The following is a 22,837-nucleotide window of genomic DNA, read 5'->3' as shown; positions in this document are numbered from 1 at the left end:
TCTGTGTTCACCTTGATCGCTACGCTGCATTTAGGAGAAAGTTTGAAAAGGCGACTTTACATTAGTGTCCAGCAGTAATGAGAAGCTCAATAAAGAACGCAGAGACCCCCCAAACGGGACTTGTAGTTACAGCCATGCGCGTAGGCCCCAGGGACCAGGGTATCACATCTCCCCAGCCTTGGGAAAGCACCCACCCCACGCATGCTGTGTTGAGTCATATTCACAGGGTTAGTGAACAGTTTAATGGATTGGTTTTGACTGGACTTCTTACATGGGCATTGGATTTGGATGTAAGAATTTGCCTGGATTATGATTTGGATATGACAATTGTGTACATATGCTTGTAGATATGAGTACATGAATGCATAGTTCAGTCAATAGTTGCTAAAAAAGGGACTTTGGCTCAAGAAAAGAAAAGGCCTACATACTGGGCGGTAATCTTTATAATTAAAACATAAAATCATCAGACCCTACACCCCTGCCAGACCTCTTCGTTCAGCCTCCACAGGCCGCTTGGCACCTCCCCCTCTCCGAACCTCCACACCACGCTCACGACTACTGTCTGTTCTGGCTCCACGGTGGTGGAACGAACTCCCCGTTGAGGTCAGAACTGTAGAATCTCTCCCCACCTTCAAGCGCAAGCTGAAGACACACCTCTTCAAGCAGCACCTCTCCCCGTCCCTCCCTACCTCCCTGTGAACCTTAATTGTTGTCTCTGTGAATTGCGTTGTGTATCGGTATTTTTAGTTGGCTAGGTAAGCAGTGTTTGGATAGTTAACTTTGCTCACTTTTGCTCTGTTTGTTTGTTTCTTTGTTCTCAAAAAAAAAAAAAAAAAAAAAAAAAAGGCCTCCCTTATCTTTGTTGTACAGGTAGCAGTTGAAATTGTACTTCCCTCTAGGGTCTTTCCGCGAACTTATCCCTGGTTATGGGTATGCACTTTGTTGTACGTCGCTCTGGATAAGAGCGTCTGCCAAATGCCAATAATGTAATGTAAAAAAAACAAAGAAGATGTCCTGTGTTACCACCAAAATCGAAATGAGTTTCTTTCTGCCATCTTGTGGAATATTACAGTGGTGCAGTGTTATGAAAGGAGAGCCTTAGACCCTGCTGGTTTGTTCCAGCCACAATTGCAATCTCAGAATTTTGTCAAGCAGGTTAATTTTTCTTGCAGCTTTTCGTGTTTTAAAGGATTATTGAAATTTTAAAGCCACAATTTTCCAGAAATAGCTATGTGTTCCATGAGAAATATAAGTTCATACTGCGCTTATTGATTGTACGATATTGTAAGCAGTGTATAATGATTTCAGGCTTGTAACTGAAACAGGTTAGATTCAAAGTTGTTGTTGGTATGGGCAGTCTCTGGTGCCTAAAATGCATGACTGGGACCCAGAAGGTTGGTGGTTCAAGTCCCAGTGCACTTTCTGTGTCAGAAGCTGGGGGACTGTCTTTCAGAGTATGAATTTCATCAGATTCTGCAGTTTCTTGGTCATTCCTTTTTAATCATCCCATCACCATCCCCACAAACCCAAACACAAACAGGGAGGGGAATAAGAACATTATACTGCTGGCACAAAACCTTTCACCGACACAAAATCAGATTAGCTTACTTGACAAAGGCCTATCATTCGTACCAACGGCAAACGTCAGAAATAAACAAAAAGAAACCCTCAGAGGAGAAGCTCAGGAGTTTCACTGAAAGCTGAAACTAGCTGTCTTTTTTGAGGGATCAGAAAACACGAACAAAACACCCTTTATGGCCAAATCCAACTGATCAAAGCACTTAACCCCCAAACTCAAAGATAAAAACAACCTCAGCAGAGGAGAGAGCCAAGCACTACATCAGCTGGCAAACAATAAACAAATTGTCATCAAACCAGCTGACAAGGGGAGTGCCATAGTGATCATGGACAGAACACAATACATTCAAGAAGCACACAGACAATTAAACACCACACACTATAAGAAATTAATTAGACCCATATATCTAGACACAGCACAGGAAATACATAACATTATACAGACACTGCTAGGGAATAAATACATCACAAAAAAACAAAACAAAGTTTTTACCTAAGGGGGGAGGAAAATCCTAGACCAAGGGTTTTTTACCTCCTCCCCAAAATACACAAGCAGCCTCAGTCCTGGAGTGTACCATATGAGGTCCCGGCAGGGAGACCTATTGTTTCAGACTGCAACAGTGGATCCTACAGGATCGCAGAATACATAGACCATTTCCTCACTCCACTGTCAACTAAGCACAACAGTTATATAAAAGGCTGCTAAGGGGACTGCCCCACCTTACATTCAATCCTTGATCACTCCCTACTCCCCAGCTAGACCACTCCGGTCTGCCAGCTCTGGTCGCCTTATGGTTCCCTCTGTACGTGCACCTGGCGGTCGAGCTGCATGTTCACGCCTGTTTTCCGTTCTGGTTCCTCAGTGGTGGAATGACTTGCCTACCACTGTCAGGACAGCAGAATCCCTCCCCCTATTTCGACGCAGACTCAAAACCCACCTTTTCAAACTCTACCTTAGTCCTCCCTCCTGATTTCCCCTGCCCCTCCTTTCTGATATCCCTATCCTTGTCTAACCCCCCCCCAAAAATGGATTAAAAGTGTCTGCCAAATGTCTAAAATGTAATGTAACACCACTACTAACAAAACCTACATAATAAAACAAACACTAACCAAAAACACTAAAAATTAAGTGCAAACAATGTGGTATAAAATATGTAGGAGAGACACTTAGCACTCTATTTCCAAGAGGACTGAACAAACGCACGTAGAACACCAACACAAGAGGGACACAAGAGGGATTCTTCCTACTTAAAGGGTTCTGTACTCTGAATGGCCAGTGCAAACTTTTCTTTCCCAAGGGGCCCTAATATGGGACAACTTGGGAAATAAAGATTTCTTACTTAACTAACTCTAACCCCTAACCCTAACCCATAATCCTAACCCTAACCATAACCCTGAATATCATCCCCATCCCCATCAGTTATTCCCAAAATGTATTTAGCTACATGCATGCAACCATCTTAATCCCCTCTGACTTTGTGACAATCGCACTAGCACAATTTATAATCAACGAAATAAATGCTAAAAACCTTCTTCTGCCCAGATATGAGCTTTGTCTGCCCTGTCCCCCTTGTTCTGTTTCCACCGGCCCAGCTATGCCCTGTTCTGTCCTCTCCAGTCCCCTTCCAGGCCTCCCTTCTGCCTCCTCCTGAGCTCCCCCTTCCTTCTCTCGCCCGCTCTGCGCCCACTTCATGACGTTCGCCACAGTGCAAACACACAACCTGCCATTCCCTTTGCTACAAACGGTTTCCACATGTCCACAATCCTGACACCAATAACATCTGTTTTGTTATTTACATATTTTGGTATGTACTGGCGTTCATGATTAAGTCTATCTTAACAGATGCTCCAGCACCTGTAGAATTTTTCATATTAAAAAAAGTATAGACCATATTTCAAAATGCATGGGATCTATTCCAACGTAAGTTTAGAGAGTTCAGACGTCCTTGCACTTGGCCGTCTCGTCTCTCTACAATATTTAGGCTGTGTGTTAAAAATCCTGTAGGTTATGTGGTGTTTTGGTCATATGATACAACTGAAGCAGATCCTAGCTTCATCAAATACAGCTAGCGCACCATTTCTTGAAATACAAGATTGAGTCCGGTGGAGAGTGGTAAGACTAATTTTAATTTAATTTACTTAATTTATGAAGACATTGAAGACCATGCTGAGCGTTCTTATCGAATTGAAACATGCATTAGGCCTAATGTTTGCTGCATCTATGGAAATGTGCAAGTATTTGTTTCTGAACAAAAAAGCATTTTGCATCACAGAAAAACACATTTGGTGCAGTGAGAGTTGCATTCATGCAGCTAATTGCTCTGCGTCAGGTGCTAGGAAACAATCGAATGCAGTAAATCTGCAAGCTGTACAAACTATAAAATATGACACCGGACGATTAAATAGACATTCCATTAAGCAACAATAGGGGTCACTCAATGGGAGTCGAATAATCTATCAGATCAATTCGGAGTTGAGAATTGGAGTCAACTGGCATTAGTACTGGCCATCATGTTGAAAAATGCCATTAACAGCCCCCATGGTCATAAAAGGCTCAGATTCAAGAAGAAAACTGAGAATCAACTCTCTTAAGAAAGTCAACGCACCTGACTAATCAGAAACACATGTGAAGCCATTTGTCCCGAATATTATGCCACCGTGTAAAAGGGCTGTCATTTCTACAGAGATCCTCCAATATGGATGTAAATACCCTCACCTAATACAGAGATCCCCAGAATTGTTGGCAACCTTAATAAATATGCACAAAAATGTTAACTGTGGAAGAATGCACTATTTTAATTTTAAGAAATCATTTTATACCACACTTACTCATGCATAAGTGCTTAGAAATACATAACAACAGAAAGAGCTTCAAAGCAATTATAATCAGATTAAAGGTAAACAATTAGGATGAATAAAACAATACTGCCACACATTTCCCAATGAATATTATCAAATGATCAAATATTATCAAATATTATCAATATGAATCAAATACTCACAACATCCAGATCCTCATTTGTTTTCAAGACCATCTACACAATGCCCCAAATGTTCTATCATTTTCCACACCAAAAAGAATAACAAGACTAGTCTTTTAACATTGAGAAAAGAAACCCATGCATAAATATTAGATATAATTAGCAAAGTTTGCATTTACATGTGAAAGTGAAAAAAACGTGTACTAAGCTGAGATCTCAATATAAAATCTGACAAAATATTTCCTAGTATTAAATGGAAGGAATGAGCCTAGAGTGCTACTCTGTCTCTGTACAGATTTAATTGTGACTGGTAAAAATCATGCATTAATCCTGTTTTAAGATATTATCCCATACTGCCTCAATATTAATTGCAAATAATTTGCAATTGCATTTATATTTGTTGACTTTTATTCTGACATAGCCTCAGATTTGAGAGGAGGGAAGTTGCTTGTAACCGACGCTTGACTTCTTTATCTTGTAGACCACCACTGCACACACAAGGGCCACAGCAGCCAGCAAAGTTACAGCCAGGAAATTCAGGTTGAAGTTCACACTGGGAGCACTGGAAACACGAAGACCTGAAACAGAAGCCACAAACACTGCCATTTTCTAAAAAGCTCAAACACCCTGGAATTAACGTTGAAACTACCCAGCGGTTCAGTGAGAGCTTGTATGTTAGACTGTGTTGTAGGTAAAGGTCCTTTTCAAATCTTACATTTTATTGCAAAACACAAACCACTTTATTTTAGACTCTACTGCTACTTGGGTGAATGCACAAAAACAACCATTTCAGTAGCTTTCAATTGGGCGAGCAAAATGTGACGAATCACTACTGAGCTATCCTTTTGTTTTTTACAACCTTTTTTCTTTTTTTCATTTTGCAGTGTATCTATTCATTTTAATTCAGCCATTAACTAAACACAAGCTGCTTGTTTAGATTATTACCTTCATATTCTACTAGTAAACTTGTGCATTAGCAGATCAGAGACAACAGTAATGCTTCTGATATTTCTAATAGCTGACACCCATTGGCGATGCTGGAGTGGATCCATGGGCTACAGGCTACATAATCTGCTCATACCCTTCACTACATGAGCCTAGCTCTCTGCCTCTCAGCCACATCATTAGGACAGCCTGTATGCAAATGTCTGCATTGCTCATTCAGTTTAGGAAGCTTTTATCATTCCATATTTCTTAATAAGGTTGTACACGTTGCCGGTATTAATTTCAGAATCATTTAAATCAAATAGTGTCATCAAGTAGTCACCTTCATCATCGGAGCTCCTCTTCAGCCGCAATGGGCCCTGCATTATGTCGTGTCTGGCAGTCTGTCCAGGCACAGATCTCTTAACAACATGGCTCTGACTGATGCACCCTTGTGCACACCTTGTGTTAGGATCTCCAGCCAGACACAGCATGACTGAGCAGCTCATGTACACCTACACCACAAAAAAACATTCATTCATCGGTCATTCACTATTCAAGTGTATTGTGAGTGTGTAATCCATGGAACGTTTTCTGTACATCTTTCTAATTTGTGCAATTAACAATTAAAAATGAATCAAACTGGGGGCAATATTTACCACAATAAATACAACAATTCATGGAATATATATTAATGCTAACTCTATGGTGGCAGAAATTGTAATCTTGTTAATCTGTTCATAAAATATGCAGTTTCTTTGGATGACAGAAGCTGAGCTATTTAGATTGGTGTTGAAATTGCAAATAGACCCTATATTTGAATATACATTTGTAAATATTAGCTAACGTTTGACTGCATGTGGCATGTATACTTAATAAGGTACTCATAAAAAATAGTGCAATATTACCTCAGTGTGCATCCCAATGAATTTGAAAGCTTGCATTCCAAAGCGGAATTCATTGCTCTGAGATGGATACACTTGCAGAGTTTTATCCATGTTACAGCTGGGAAAATGAAATTAATTGATGTAATTTACACTTTATACAGTAATTTTATTGATGGTAAAATAATTTCCATTAAATGTGCAGTTACAAATCCACAAATTAAATACCCATTGTCAATGATGCTGTAAAATGTGGCGTGGTTGGGGTCATCTTCTGGGGTGGCTTTGCAGGACTCCACAAAGAGCACGGTGTTTTGAAGGGAGGATTTTGATTTGATTTCCATGTAGATCATTTCCTTCAGCCTTACTTCGATGGGGTAAGTACTGGGGTCCACATTTATTTCATAATGCTGACTGTGGAAGAACTGGAACTCAAAGGAGAACTTGCCAAAGCCTTCCTCCACAAACGTCATGGCAAGTTTGAGTGCCTTGAAGTATGTAGATACACTCCCCTTTTTAGTGAAGCTACATGAGAACTGAAGCTCCACGTCATCTGTCCTGGTAATGACAGCGCCAGCTTTTTCTATCTTCATAAGTTCATTACTGAAGGTGACATTGTCACTTGACCCCTGCAAAGATGAAATACAAAACATTTTAAATATACCATTTTCCCATTATCCATTTACCATCTTCAGCATTTCACATTTATACTGTAAGAAGTTTCAGTGCAAATGAAAGAAAGTCACCACAGCCAGTGTCCCACAGGCGTCCAGGGGTACGGTGGCGAACACATGGGTGTTATTGGAAGACACTGTGCATGACGGGTCGAGGAGGTTTAAGGAAGTTTGATCCAATCCATGGACTAAGGACCTTTCAGCTTCGACCATCATGGTTGTCTCCGTGCAAATCACATTCATTTCACCTGGGTTACACAATATTGCGTCTTAGTACATAAAAGAACCTATGAATATTTTTTCAAACACAATATTCTAGCAAGAATTAATTATTTGTATTGTAAAATGATGAAGATAAATCACATTATCAATGATATCTCTTTAACAAATTTTATAAGATTAGAGAGACATTTTGACATACTTTGAGATGCATAAATTAATTAAATCCATTATTGTTCATTTTTGTATTTTATGAAAGACGGTTGGCTTCCTCCAGGATTGGAGGGACATATGGGTTGATGCCCAAATTTGTTTGTTTAAAAACTTTGTTTTAATCAAATTTTAAAAATGCAATAAACATTTTACTGAGGTTACTGAGATAAAATATTGATTACATTATTTATTAGAATTCATGAATTATTATTCTATATATATATTATATACTTTTTTTTACCAATTTTAGGCACAACCCTCACAATGACACATTGCATTGCTGAATGGTAGAAATTCCCCCTACAAAGGAAAAATGCATCCATCAGTCCATATTGTATCATGAATATACATGTAAGGAAATTATAAGACAAATACGTTTAAAAAATGCTAACGATACATAGCAAGCAGGAATTATTGCTGAAAGGATGTAAGGCCCAAGTAAGCAAAATATATCTACAGATACATTTCCCATACATGTCTTTAACTGTTATTAAAGGGAATGGTTACGTGATGGTTAATGATACTGTGTGTCATAGCTGATAAAAGGTTAAAGTTGCATGTTTCTTAAAGAATTTTTGATATTGACAATAGAACACATTAGACAGAATAAACACAGTACATTGTTGTAACCATTGATTATATATGATCATTAATCATGAAGAAATGTATATTTGACATTTTTTCTGTTTTATCAATATGATGCACAATATAGTCATCCTATGAGCAGTGAGCAGGAGTTAATTAACTTTATTAACGGTTTTTTAGTTTACATCATTCGTAGATGTTAAAATAATTTTAAATAAATGACGAATCCAGGAAAAAGAAGAGTTCAGCATGCAGACTTACCCACTTCGGGACTCTGCACTGAAGCAGACAGGAAAATGGTCACCCACATCTCTGTCTTTTGGCATCCATTTTGTGATCATTTTACCAGATCCAATATTAAAGGTGTGACTGATGCCTAAAGGCCCAGTCGCCACTATGTCAGTAATGCTGTAATGGATAAATGACTATTAGTAGTATTAATAGTAATTACTATTGACATATTATTTTCTCAACAGTTTCTTTCAGATGTCTTACTGAATTATGACCAAATTTCAAGAATGGTTCAGATAACAACTGCTGTGTTTTCCTGCACTGTCACCTGTATTATTCTACAAGTAGACAACAGGAATATGTTATTGATTTTGGAATGTCTGTTATTGTCACCATGTGATCTGTGACAGGAGATGACAGGTGAGAGTAAGTAAGAGCATTATTATTCGATATTTAGAGATTATTTTATACTGTATGTGGGATTTATTGCTGCCTGTGTGGATTTTATTGTGCTTTGCATTCAGCTGTCTTACTTTGACTGTTGAGCCTGTGCAGCAATGTGGATTTCCAGGGGTTTGCCGACTGTGGCATTCAAGATGTCTCCATATTGTGGACTTGGGGTCACAAGAAGAGGTAAGAGCAAGCCTGCAGTACAGCTTGCCAATGATGGCTTCACTAAAATACATTAAAAAGGAAGAAAATTCAACACTTTCTGTTAAACCCCACACAGTGATTTCATTCATTTCCATGACAGCATTGACAGTTTAAAGTACTGGACTGTACAAAGTCAATTCTTAGTTATAATTTGCAGACTGTTTCATAATGAGATGTACATTATATAACCTACCAATATTATAAGATTGAAAACTTACCCTTGATAACAAAATGTAAAGGAACCTTGCTTATTGGTGTTACGGAGCTACTGGGAGTTGAAGGCAGTGGGTGTTTGACTGTTTTACTTCCATCAGAGTAAGATAGCCAGATATCTTTTCTGGGAAAGTCCTCCACAACAATTTCAAACACATGGGTACCAGTGGCAGCATTGCCACGGTAATGCAGCTCACAGGTCTCCTACCGAAAACAATGTAATTTTAGCACATGTAACTTAAGTCACAAGTAATAACATTATTTTATACAATTTGTACAATATCATTGATGTTAGTACAGTTTATGTAAAGCATAATGATGTAATGAGAGGGTATGTGTAATAGACCATGTTAGTTCTAGTTTCTTTCATATACTTACTTCATCCAGGTGGAATTGTGTGTGGGAAGCACACACACCACAGTCACCATTATTTCCAAATCTACATCTGACCCGGTCTCCATCCATGTCATGACTCAACAGTTTGATTGTGGCAGGACAGTTCTTTGCAAGACTAACAAAAAATAAAGAAGTGCATGTTGATAAATTCTCCTAACTGTAAGCAAGGCAATATCTTACTAAGTAATGGTAAATATATAGATTTCTGTGAAATCATCAATAAAACATGGAACCATGAATGTTTCAAATCAACATATTGGTTTTCATGTTAAAAGATGAGTTGATTATGTTATAAATATTACAATACCTGATAATCGGCAGGATAGTCGTTAGTGGAGATCTATTTGGAGCTCTTGTGTCTGACCTGATTCCCAGATCCACATGTGACACCAAATTCCAGGGGCCAGAACCAGTCCGTACGTTGTTCACCCAGCAACATGAACCGTAGCTGTAAAAGTCAAATCATCAGCATGAATAATCTACATGCAGTGGTTCTCTGTAAATCCAGGCTAAAAATGTGACCTTTTGAGCTGAAATACTGCCTTCAGCAATTGATGGTGTACTGATGGCAACCATGTATACGCCAACTCACATGAAAGCAGAGGCATGAAGGCCAATATAATTATTTAACAACATTCCTAAGTCATTGTCCATGTCAGTAGTCTGCAATAGGTATTGTTTTTTAGGTAGACTAATTATGGACTTACCTCATTTCAAAAGGCTTGTTCGTTGTCACGTTAACCTGCACGATTCCCTCATGTTGACAAGCCTCACTTCCACTGGATACAGCGCCGATTTGAGTTGAAGCAACAACCCCGCAGTCCCCAGTGGAGCAGATCCAAGGGTTGTTGAGGCTACAGGAGCCCAGGAAGCTCTCCTTGAAGTGCAGGTCCACCTGCAAAACAATCACTCTTATTTAGCTGTTGCTGTATTCAACGAGCCTTCCCCCGCTGAGTCCTCCCCCCAGTTATGCCGGCCAAACTCAGTTTTTGGCAGGACTGGGAATCGAACCAGGGTTACTGTCTTTCTGAGGTTCACCCATAAGCTGGTAGTTACTCTCATGGGCTAGTAGTCACTCTCTTACTGTATGTTAGCCCATGAGCAGGTTAGTCACTCTCTTACTGTATGTTAGCCCATGGGCTAGTTAGTCACTCTCTTACTGTATGTTAGCCCATGGGCTAGTTAGTCACTCTCTTACTGTATGTTAGCCCATGGGCTAGTTAGTCACTCTCTTACTGTATGTTAGCCCATGGGCTAGTTAGTCACTCTCTTACTGTATGTTAGCCCATGGGCTAGTTAGTCACTCTCTTACTTTAGCTTTAACCATGGACTAGTTAGTCACTCTCTTACTGTATGTTAGCCCATGGGCTAGTTAGTCACTCTCTTACTTTAGCTTTAACCATGGACTAGTTAGGCATCTTACACAAACCACTGTGTTTAATTAATTCCATCATTATTTAAAATGTTTCAAATGCATGTGGTTGTATTGATCTATTATTTCGATTAGGATCCCCTTTTTTTTCAGAATTCCTGGTCAAATAAAGAGTAAATACATAAAAGCAATATAAAATGTTTAGATTTGTATCACATTTGGTTGAATCAACGTGGAATGAACATTTTGGGTTATCTGCGTGTTTAAATGGAGTTCACACCTCCAGGTTTAAAACCATAGACCACAGATCACAGAACAGTTCATCCTTATTTTATTTGTTTGGAGCATTACCCCAGTTGTAATGCAGTTCTGTGGTCAAGATGTCTAAACCTGGGCTTTAAACACCAACTAAGCACACTGCAATTGACCTAATAAGGTGACCATTTTTAGTTATAATTACGTATCGTGTTATAATAACAATACATTACATAAATTACAGTAATTTATCTGATGATTTTAACCAACATGACTTACAATTGTTTAGACTAAGCAGGGGCCAAACCCCCCTGCAACAATGTGGAGTTAAGGGCTCAAGGTCCAACAGCTGCACTGAATTTATTGTGGCTGCACTGGGGCTTGAACCACAAACCTATCAATTCGGCTATAGGCTGCCCCTTATAATAATAACAATGACAATGATGATAATAATTATAATAATAATAAATGGACTGGCGACCCGTCCAGGGTGTATTCCTGCCTTTCGCCCAATGTATGCTGGGATAGGCTCCAGCCCCCCTGCGACCCTGTTCAGGATAAGCGGGTTCAGATAATGGATGGATGGATGGATGGATTATTTTACCATACCTGATAGTTTCCATAGATGTCTCGTCCCTTTGGGTAGTAGCTCATCTGGCCACCTGCGAAGTGTGAGCAGGATGTGCCAGTGACCAGAGCCAGGAGTAGCAGCAGTGTGTGGGGAGCCATGCTGTCTGAATCTCTCTGAAGTTCTCAGGAATAACCAACGATATGTCATTCAGACTCAAGCATGTCTGCATTTATAGTCTCTCAGCGCATCTGAATTCCACAACGTCACCTGTGGAATGAGGAATACATTTCACTTCTGTTATATAATCTGCCATACCCTGCCATCTTAATCCCTGATTCATGCAATATTAATTATGTAATCACATACAATTGTGCATCTATTGACAAGGTGTAGATAGAATCTTGAGATCATGTCAGTCGAAAGGTATATTTGACTTTTCTGTTTCTTTTTTCCTCAATCCCTAAAATTTCAGGATGAGTGAGGTAAATTAGCACAAGAAAGAATAACAGTGGTGCTGTCCATCAGATTATTCTCATGAGTTCAGTACACATCCAAGAAAGAATCGCCTCCATGAGGTCTAGCATACCACATACAGATATCAGAAACCAGTTTTTACTATTAAGAAAGCCAAGCCCTCCAAAATTATTCATATGCTTCAAAAAGATGGGCCAAGAAGGTATAAAAGAAACACAGGCAATGAGCTATGTTGTATCCTACTAAAACATGGTAAGGGTAATTATTTTTTGCTAGTACATTTGCTCAGAGAAAAGTTTTGGTCAAGAGTAACTCTTACTGAAGAGGTGGGGCTTGACTAGGGATTTATAAATGTACATACTCTCTGCTTCCGTGGTGCTTATTGGTGGATTGGTGGTAATCTCACCTAGAGGTCGCATGTAGATGAGGAAGAGCAGTGGTCCTAGCACTGAGCCCTGGGGCACACCCTGTGTGACCAGGGCCAGGGGTGATTATGAGGTGGCTAATTTGCGGCTGTTTATAGGCTATTTACAGCTGACTACTGCCCTATGATTTTCTTAAACGTCAAGCATCCCCCCCTTACCACAGAAGAATCAGCATGCGTTCCACTGAGGGGTGTGCTGTGCCCAACAGGCCCGATCAGCAGGCTAATCCTAATCCTATTTTATTACTTTAGTAGAAGTCCTCACATGTTCTCACACATGTTGCGTCATTGTGTTCAAAACTACTGTATTAGTTGCCAACTGTATTTATGTCATTATAATTGATTAAGACAGAGGACAGAGAACAGCTGCTTGGGTTTTGTGTGTGACTTCTCTCATTTTCGAATTTGGTGGGATTAAATGACGAACATACAATAAACATAATGCTATGCTCAGTCCTGTACTTTGCATACAAATGTGCTGTGTGAGGTTCTTTTGACCCACTGTAACTGTATAAAATGTAAGAAAATATACAAGCATTTTTATTTTGATATATAAGATTTTTTGGTGGATTATTCTGGTGGCATTTTCCCATACAGGTGCCAAACTTTCACTTACTGTATCGTAGGCTCGAACATGAGAAGTTTCTTGCAGGGTTTTAATATTTATGGATAAAAGTCATTTGGGAATAAGAAGGCGACAACCAGGCCGTGTCCAAATATTTCTGTTACAATAATTGTGTGTTTATTGAAACTGTTGAGCTCAATTTGACCACAAACATAAAAGTGGTCATAAAATCTCAACGTAATAGGAGGGTTAAAATGACCATTTTGTTTGCTCACTCACTACATATCACAACAATGATATAGTTCTAAAGTATATTTTTGATTCTCGAAATTCTTTGGTAGTGCAACATTGTTCTCCTTGATGTGTGTGTGTTGTTAACTGCCCTGAAATAATAAGCTGTTGAATAATTGAGCGTGACGTCACCTCTCAGATGAGGCTTTGGTGAAAAGGGCAGCCCTTTTGTGGATGAAGAAAACTCAGTGATGATATAACAGGGCCACCTCGTGCCCTGTAAAATCACACTCACGCACACTTTTACGCACTCACGTTGACAGGCATGAAGACTCACTCAGACATGTGACACATGTGACTACATTGTTCCCAAGAACATTTGTGTCGACCTAAGTTTTTAAAGATATGAAATATAAACATTTTTAGAAGGATTGATAATGTGTTAGATATTATCTAGTTTTAAACAATTTAGCTGTTTTGGTCTCGCCAAATACAACTTACAACTCATTTTGTTTATTGTACAATTCTTTTGTTTTATTGTTCATATTGATTCATTTGTTGTTTTTATTGTTTGTTGATTGTTTTATATTGTCAATTTTTCCTTTTTCTTCAACATCATTTTTTTCTAATGATGAGCCAAGTTGGGCTGAATGGCCTTTTGTTGGCAAACCATTTCTTTTGTTCTTATGTTCTTATGTACACTTCACAACAACAAAAATAATGAAGTTGTGTATTCTGTGCCATTTCACAGTGCTTCTCATTCTGTTTATACAACAACAAATTAAGATTTGCATCAGGCAATGAAAAAGACCCTGAAAATTGATGGTTGAAAAATATTTTACCAAGCTAAGTAAAAGATCAGAAAGCAAAATGCTAGCTAATGCTAGTATATTCCCCAGGAGACGGGTCAGTCAGTCTCCTTCCCAGCTGTGTGGGGACCATTCTGGTGCAAAATGGCTGCCGTTGCAAAAGCAAGAAATGATTATTATTATACCCTTTCATTGCCTCTAAAGATCTAGCTCGCCACTGAAGTTGCCCTTTTCCTTGATGGCCCCGAATTTTAAGATGCTTGCGACCAGAGAGCACACATAACATAACAATGCGAGGATCCTTCCCAGTCCGGATCATTGGCTTTAATGTGTTATTGTCAGATGAGAAATACTACACGAGCATCCATAGACATTTGAATGTTATGTCAATAACCCAGCGAAAATGCTGAAATCTGACAAAAATGTGTTTTCACATTTTCTAAAGTTTAACTAACATTAGAATTTTAGCTGTAGCATTATAGCTAAGTTATGGTCTAAGCTTTTGTGTCATATTATGTAGCTAATTATTTGGAGTCACAAGCGGCAGCTGTATGTCTTTGATACTTGGGCAAATACACATATGCTTATTTATATGTATAGACAAACGATGCTGTTAAGCTTTGCATTTGTTTCAGTCGGGTACACTAATTTAAGAGAATTCAGCGGCTAGCTGTGTCACTAACTTTAGCATCCTAGCTGTGGTGGTGTTTGTAGCACTTTCACTAGCGAGTATATCCTGTTAGCTACCAAAGTCTGCCATGGTGTAAAACGGACTGTTGATTGTTTTAAACTTTAAGCATTCCCTCCCTTACTAATGAAAAAGCAGCATGCGTTCCACTGAGGGGTGTGCTGGGCCCTCTGGATCTGGGCACAACTGGCCCCATCAGCAGGCTAATCCTAATCCTGTTTTCATAATTACTCACATGCTCTCACACCCGTGTTGCGTAATTGTGTTCAAAACTAATGCATTAATTGGCACCTGTATTTATGTTATTATAATTGATTAAGACATTGAACTGCCGCTTGGGTGGGGTCACATTCACAATAGTTTTGCTTTATGTGTTTAGTTTGGTTGATAGATTGGTTGCATTCTGGAATAGGTGTCGACCTTTTTGCGTGTTTTGCCTTGATATGACTCACTACATATCACAACAATGATAATGTTCGGAAATATATTTTATTGCTGAAAAGTCCTGCCTTGTCTAATTCTTTCAAGTGACTGCTTTTCAAACCGTTATTAGAACAGCATGTACAAAATTATTTGGTCGTGTAGTCTGCATTTTGGTTTTGTCAGATAGATATTACATTACATTTATTTTGTTTTGGTTATTTTGCCTCTATTGTTTTAGAGTTTTATCATTTTGATTAATTGACTGTTTTAATGTTCATAGTTTTGTTTTTTTTTGTCGATGGTTTATGTCCATTTATCAGTTTTTATTTTTTTATTTTTTTATCATGAGCCAAGTTGGGCTCAATGGCTTGTTATCATCAAACCTTTTCTTTTGTTCTCATGTTCTCTTCAGAACAACAGAAAATAACTTGAAATTCGCATTTCCGTCTGAAAATGTGGAGTGTGATTGTGGCAAGTCGGTGGACTATTGCTACTACTGCTAATACTATGGTGTTTAAATATTTGCATTTACAAGCTGTTATGTATGGTACTAAGGACCCAAAAGTAGACCAAACCATAATCCAAAAACGTTGTTTATTCAGTCCAAATTCAGAGCCAAGAGATCAACAGACAATGCCCAAATCAGAATGCAAAAGAATAATCGAAAAAACAATCAAAGGTCAAAATCCAGGGAATCATAAAAACGAAGGTACAAAAGGGCTGAGGCAAAAGTCAGTCGAAAAGGGGAAGCAAATAATCAAAAGCCAAATAAACAGATGGGCAATCAAAACAAGACGGCAAGGCAAACTCGGAAATCAAAACAAAGGTGTGCCGTAAACCTCTCCATAACACGCGTACATAAATCTCGGCACTGAATAATGATGAGCTTTCAGACAACTAATACTGCGGAGACTAGATAGATAGATAGATAGATAGATACTTTATTCATCCCGAGGAAAATTTTAGGCATTCAGTAGCTTATACATACACATATATACACACATATCTCACACACATAAAGATCAAAAGTTAAAAAATCTGAAATAAGGTGCTATGGTAATAAAAATAAGGTGCTATGTTAGGTTAAATAAATGTGCGATCAAATAAATGTGCAATCGTGGTAGTGCAAAAAGTACAAAGTAATCAGTAAACAGTAGACAGCGTGATGTGGTGGAAGGAGCAGAAAGAGACTCATGGTGAAAAGTCCAGTTATCTCCTCCCGTTTTGTGTATTGTATAAATGTATGGCCCATGGAACAAACGACCTTCTTGACCTGTTTGTTGAGCATGTCAGAGACAGGAGTCTGCTGCTGAAGATGCTCTTCTGTTGGTTTAGTGTGTTATATAGTGGGTGGCGGTCATTGTCCATGATTGCCAGCATCCTGTTCAGTGTCCTTTTCTCTGCTGTTGATGTTGTTAAGCACTCCAGCTCCATTCCAACTACAGAGCCAGCTTTCCTTACCAGCCTTTCCAGTCGCCCAGCGTCCCTTTTCTTAATGCTGCCTCCCCAGCACACAATGGCATAAGAAAGGACACTGGCGATGACAGACTGGTAAAACATCCAGAGGAGGTTACTGCAGACATTGAAAGACCGCAGCCTCCTGAGGAAGTAGAGCCGACTCTGCCCTTTCCTGTAGAGTGCTTCAGTGTTGGCTGACCAGTCCAGTTTATTGTCCAGGTGTACCCCTAGGTATCTGAATGTGCTGACCCCTTCAATGGAGACTGGCAGCATAGTTGGCTTCGTCCTCCTGAAATCCACCACCATCTCCTTGGTTTTGGGAATGTTCAGTTGCATATGGTTGACATTGCACCACTGGACAAAATCATCCACCAGGTTCCTGTAGTCATCCTCCTGCCCATCCCCGATACACGCCACTATTGCAGTGTCGTCTGAAAACTTCTGCATGTGGCATGACTCTGAGTTGTGCCTGAAGTCAGATGTATACAGGGTGAACAGGACCGGTGAAAGCACAGTCCCCTGTGGTGCTGCTGACCACCTGCTCTGAGGAACAGTCCTTCATCCTGACGAACTGTGGTCTCTCCGTCAGGTAGTCTGTAATCCAGGATACCAGGTGAGTGTCTACCCCCATCTGCACAAGCTTGTCTCTCAGTCTGGCAGGCTGGATGGTGTTGAAGGCGCTGGAGAAGTCAAAGAACATGATTCTCACAGCACCTTTCCCCTTGTTCAGATGAGAGTGGGTCCTGTGCAGCAGGTAGATGATGGCTTCTTCCACGCCCACCTTCTCCTGGTATGCAAACTGGAGCGGGTCGAGTGCGTGGCGGACCTGGGGTCTGAGGATGTTGAGTAACAGTCGTTCCATTGTCTTCATCATGTGTGATGTTAGAGCGACTGGCCTGTAGTCATTGAGCTGGCTGGGGTGTGGTTTCTTTGGGACTGGGATGAGACAAGATGTCTTCCACATTGCTGGTACCTTTCCCAGTCGGAGGCTCAGGTTGAAGACATGCTGCAGAGGCTCCCCCAGTTCCACAGCACAGGCTTTGAGCAGTCTCGGACATACTCGGTCTGGGCCGGCTGCTTTCCAGGGGCGGAGTCTCCTTAGGTCTCCACTGACCTGATACAGCGTGATGATGGGGGGTAGGGTGGTCCTGTCGCTGTGTGTCAGGTGAGGGGTTGCATCTGTGAGCGGTGGGGAAGGTGAAGTCACACTGTCTGTGGCGGCAGCATGGGGGAGGGGTACATCAGTACCCTGCTGAGGAGGTGATAGTAGTGGGGGTGTGGGAGCATTGTTGCCTGTAGTGCATGGAGCCATGATGTCTGTGGCCACTTCAGGGGTGCATCAGCAGTTGGTTGTGGAGGTGAGAGTGAGGAGGAGGGGGAGGGGGCATGTGGTGAGCAGGAGAGAGTAGCAGAGCAGTCAAAACGGTTGTAGAAATGGTTGAGTTTGTTTGCTCTATCCAAATCCCCATCCACTGTACTGTTCCTACTCCTGCAGCCTGTGATGGTTTTCATGCCATCCCAGACTTCCTTCATGCTGTTCTCCTGCAGCTTCTGTTCCACCTTCTTTCTGTATTCCTCCTTTGTCTCTTTCAGCCTGACCTTAAGTTCCCCCTGTACGCTCTTCAGCTCTGTCTGGTCCCCCTCTTTGAAAGCCCTCTTCTTCCTATTGAGGAGGCCCTTGACATCGCTGGTAATCCAAGGCTTGTTGTTTGGAAAGCAACGTACAGTTCTAGTGGGAACTACAATGTCCATACAGAAATTCAGGTAGTCAGTGGTGCAGTTTGTGACCCCCTCAAAATCTTCACCATATGAATCCTGTAACACACTCCAGTCCGTCGACTCAAAGCAGTCCCACAGAGTCTCCTCTGCTTCGGAAGACCATTTCCTAAAGGAACGCATGGTGGTTGGCTGTCTGCGGACTAGTGGAGTGTACTGTGGTTGAAGGAAGACCAGGTTATGATCTGATCTCCCTAGCGGTGGAAGTGGGGTGGCGGTGTATGTGAGACGGGTGCGTGGGGGTTGGACCCAAAATGCACGACTCAGAAACAATAGTAATATAAAGACCCCTCAGGGCTTTATTCGGGACGAATCCCAGGAGAGTAGTCAACACAAGCAAAGTCCATACACGTAGATCCAGCCAAACAAAAGGTAAACAAACAAAAAGCACGGTGCCGAGGGAAGAGGCAAACTCGTAGTCGGTAGACGTGCAGGGAGGTCCGGTAGCAGGAGAGCTGTCAGCGAGGCAGATGAACAGACGGACGGCAGGCAGAGGCGTAGTCGTGGGCGAAGCGGGAGTCGAAACCATGAAACAATCAGCGAAGCAAAAGTACAAAAACGGTAGGCGAGGACGTAGTCAAAAAACAAACGAAGGTCACAAAACAGAAATCAATAATCAATGGTCGGTAAACAGGCTTGGATCATAACGTGTAATCAATGGTAGTAAATGCTCAAGAGTTGCGTGGTAAACAGAGGCAGACAATTTCGCAGAGAACAGTAGCGCGACTGGGCTATAAATGCGGGTGTAGACAGGTGCAGACAATACAAGACTAATACAACATGAATAAACATAAAACATGGCGAGACAGACCTGAAACGTGACAGGACCCCCCCCTTAACGACCGACTCCTGGCGGTCCTTGGAATTTATCAGGGTGGTCACGATGGAAGTCTCTGATGAGTGATTTGTCCAGAATTAGACTGGGAGCGACCCAGGAACGCTCCTCAGGGCCATAGCCCTCCCAGTCAACCAAGTATTGAGCCCCACGGCCCCTCTTACGAATGTTCAAGAGTTTGTTAACAGTAAATGCAGGGTGGTTGTCAATAATGCAGGGGGGAGGTGGTGGGGGATCCGGGGGACATATGGGGTGAGAGGATACAGGCTTAATACAGGAGACATGGAATGTGGGGTGAATCTTAAGGGAAGCAGGGAGTGACAATTTTACAGAGGAAGGATTGATGATTCTGTGGATTTTAAAGGGACCAATAAAGCAGGGTTTCAGTTTGTGGGAAGTGGCTTGGAGGGGAATGTCCTTAGTGGACAGCCAGACGGAGTCACCTGGTTTGTAGGCCGGAGCTGGAGTGCGGTGGCGATCAGCAAAACGCCGATTACGGTCTGCCGTGCTTAGCAGCGCGGCCTTGGCTTCCCTCCAAACCTTGGCGCACCGTTTCATGTGGATGGCGAGGGAGGGAACAGCGATCTCGGCTTCTTGGTCAGGGAACAGTGGAGGTTGGTAGCCTAGAGAGATCTCGAACGGAGACTTTCCGGTGGCGGCGCATGGAAGGGTGTTGTGCGCATACTCAACCCAGGTGAGCATCTTGCTCCATGAAGCCGGATTCTGGGCAGAGACACAACGTAGCACGGCTCCCAAATCCTGGTTGGCCCTCTCGGTCTGCCCATTGGATTGAGGGTGGTAGCCGGATGAGAGGCTGGCTGTGGCACCGAGGGCCAGGAAGAAAGCTTTCCACACTTGAGAAATGAATTGTGGGCCCCGGTCAGATACAATGTCTGAGGGGATTCCATGGATGCGGAACACTTCCTTGATAAGTACATCCGCAGTCTCTTGGGCAGTGGGTAACCCAGGCAGGGGGATGAAGTGGGCCGCCTTACTGAATCGGTCCACCACAGTGAGGATGATGGTGGTGTTACCTTCGGAAGGGGGAAGTCCGGTAACCAAGTCCACGCCGATGTGGCTCCAGGGTCGGCTGGGCACAGGCAGAGGTTGGAGTAGACCAGCAGGGGCTTGGTGGGAGGCCTTGCTTCTGGCACAGGTGGTACATGCCTTGATGAAGCGCCTGGTGTCAGGGATCATGGAGCTCCACCAGAATCTCCGCTTCCGCACCGCCAAGGTGCGGGTAAAGCCGGGATGGCAGGAAAGGAGGGATGAATGGGCCCATTGCAGCACCTGTGTCCGAGCGGCTGAGGGAACGTAAAGGCGTAATCCGGGGTTGGACCTGGGATCGGGATCCTCCCGTAGAGCCCTCTGGATCACCGCCTCGATCTTCCACGTGACAGATCCGATAGTGCAGGAGGCAGGAAGGATGTTCTCGGGAACCTCACGCTCAGAACAGGTGTTGAATCGACGGGACAGGGCGTCGGGCTTAACGTTCTTCGAACCCGGGCGGTAGGTCAGAGAGAAGTTGAACCTCCCGAAGAACAGTGCCCATCTCGCCTGTCGAGAATTCAGCCTCTTGGCTGTCTGGAGGTATGCCAGGTTTTTGTGGTCGGTCCAAACGATGAACGGCTTCTCGGCCCCCTCCAGCCAATGTCTCCACTCCTCCAGCGCCAGTTTGACTGCCAGCAGCTCTCGGTTTCCAACGTCATAGTTCCTCTCCGCCGGGGACAGCTTCTTGGAGAAGAAGGCGCAGGGGTGTAGTCGGTTGTCAGCGGCCGCCACCTGAGAGAGCACTGCTCCCACCCCTGTGTCGGAAGCATCCGTCTCGACCACAAACTGGCGGGTGGGGTCGGGGTGTACCAGGATGGGAGCGGAAGAGAACAGTCTCTTGACCTTGGTGAAGGACGTCTCAGCTTCGGGGCTCCACCGGAATGGCACCGCAGGGGACGTGAGCTTGGTTAGAGGGGAGACCACTTGACTATAGGAACGGATGAACCTACGGTAGAAATTGGCGAATCCCAAGAAGCGCTGGAGTTGCTTGCGTGAAGTGGGTGTGGGCCAGTCGGTGACCGCCAGAATTTTCTTGGGATCCGCCCTGATCTGTCCCTTCTCAAGGATAAACCCAAGGAACTCAACTGTGTCAGAGTGGAAGACGCACTTCTCTGCCTTGACAAATAAATTGTTCTCTAGAAGTCTCTGTAGAACTTGCCTGATGTGGTTTTCATGATCCTTGGCATTAGTGGAGTAGATCAAGATGTCATCCAGGTAGACGAACACATAGCGGCCCAACAAGTCCCGAAGAACATCATTCACCAGAGCCTGGAACACGGCAGGAGCATTGGTGAGGCCGAATGGCATGACCAGGTATTCGAAGTGTCCGAGAGAGGTGTTGAAGGCGGTCTTCCATTCATCGCCCTCACGGATCCGGACCAGGTGGTAAGCGTTGCGAAGATCCAACTTGGTGAAGATGGTGGCCTCGTGAAGTGGGTGGAACGCGGAGTCCATCAGGGGCAGAGGATACTTGTTCCTCACCGTGATGTTGTTCAGCTCCCTGTAGTCGATGCATGGGCGTAGGGAGCCATCCTTCTTCTGAACGAAGAAGAATCCCGCACCGACAGGAGAGGAAGATGGGCGAATTAGTCCGTTAGCCAGGCAGTCACGGATGTATTTCTCCATAGCCTCCCTTTCTGGTCTGGAGACGTTGTATAGGCGACTAGAGGGGAGTGACGAACCGGGAAGGAGCTCGATGGCGCAGTCGTAGGGTCGATGGGGCGGCAGTGACTGAGCTTGAGTCTTGGAGAACACCGTGCCCAGGTCATGGTAAGGTGTGGGAACCCTTTCCAGGGAGGGCTTGGGAGTCTGTGGTGGAGCTAGTGCTCCCTCTGCTGGTGGTGGGGCGGAACGCAAGCAGGACAGATCACATTTAGAATCCCAGGCTTGAACTTGATTAGAACTCCAGTTGATCGTGGGGTTGTGTTTCTGGAGCCAGGGTAATCCCAAGATGAGTTGGTCATTAGGGGACTGGATGACGCGGAACTAGATCATCTCCCGATGGTTCCCAGAAATGATCAGTTGTACGGGAATAGTGATGTGCGTCATGCGGCAGAAAGTCCTTCCATCCAGCGACCGCGCATTCTCAGGGTGGGGTAGAGGGAGGGTGGGAATGTTCAGTTCAGACACCAGAACTTCGTCGATGAGGTTGGCGTCCGCTCCAGAATCCACCAATGCGTTAACCCGGGTTGTTCCGTCGGGAAGAATCAGCAGGGTGGTGAGCGTGGGACGATGGTTGTCTCTGTCAGAACCCTCATGCCTGTCGACTGCTCTCACCTCTACTGGTCGCCTGGTCCTGAAGGAGCACCGAGCCTGGGTGTGACCCGGCCTCCCACAGTAGAAGCACGAGCCGG

At 42.9% G+C, this 22,837-nt stretch overlaps 2 protein-coding genes across 2 annotated transcripts; both read right to left on the bottom strand.

Moving 5' to 3' along the window:
• Positions 1-4,937: 4,937 nt before the first annotated feature.
• Positions 4,938-8,373, bottom strand: LOC133124458 (ZP domain-containing protein-like). Its single transcript, XM_061235682.1, has 7 exons — positions 8,320-8,373; positions 7,715-7,773; positions 7,114-7,289; positions 6,596-6,996; positions 6,392-6,488; positions 5,827-5,998; positions 4,938-5,137 (listed from the first exon to the last, which is right to left on the bottom strand). The coding sequence occupies exons 2-7, from the start codon at positions 7,749-7,751 to the stop codon at positions 4,983-4,985; spliced, it is 1,038 nt and encodes a 345-aa protein (XP_061091666.1). The 5' UTR covers positions 7,752-7,773; positions 8,320-8,373; the 3' UTR covers positions 4,938-4,982.
• LOC133123683 (uncharacterized) lies at positions 8,316-17,269 on the bottom strand. Its single transcript, XM_061234161.1, has 9 exons — positions 16,826-17,269; positions 12,631-12,691; positions 11,789-11,931; positions 10,260-10,447; positions 9,860-10,000; positions 9,535-9,667; positions 9,162-9,360; positions 8,823-8,964; positions 8,316-8,466 (listed from the first exon to the last, which is right to left on the bottom strand). Exons 1-9 carry the CDS (start codon positions 17,267-17,269, stop codon positions 8,316-8,318), a joined length of 1,602 nt encoding a protein of 533 aa, XP_061090145.1.
• Between the last annotated feature and the right edge of the window lie 5,568 nt (positions 17,270-22,837).

The sequence above is a fragment of the Conger conger genome, chromosome 3 (assembly GCF_963514075.1).
Source record: "Conger conger chromosome 3, fConCon1.1, whole genome shotgun sequence".
Classification (NCBI taxonomy): Eukaryota; Metazoa; Chordata; class Actinopteri; order Anguilliformes; family Congridae; genus Conger; species Conger conger.
The sequence above is the reverse complement of the archived record's forward strand: the minus strand, read 5'-3'. Positions and strand labels throughout refer to the sequence as shown.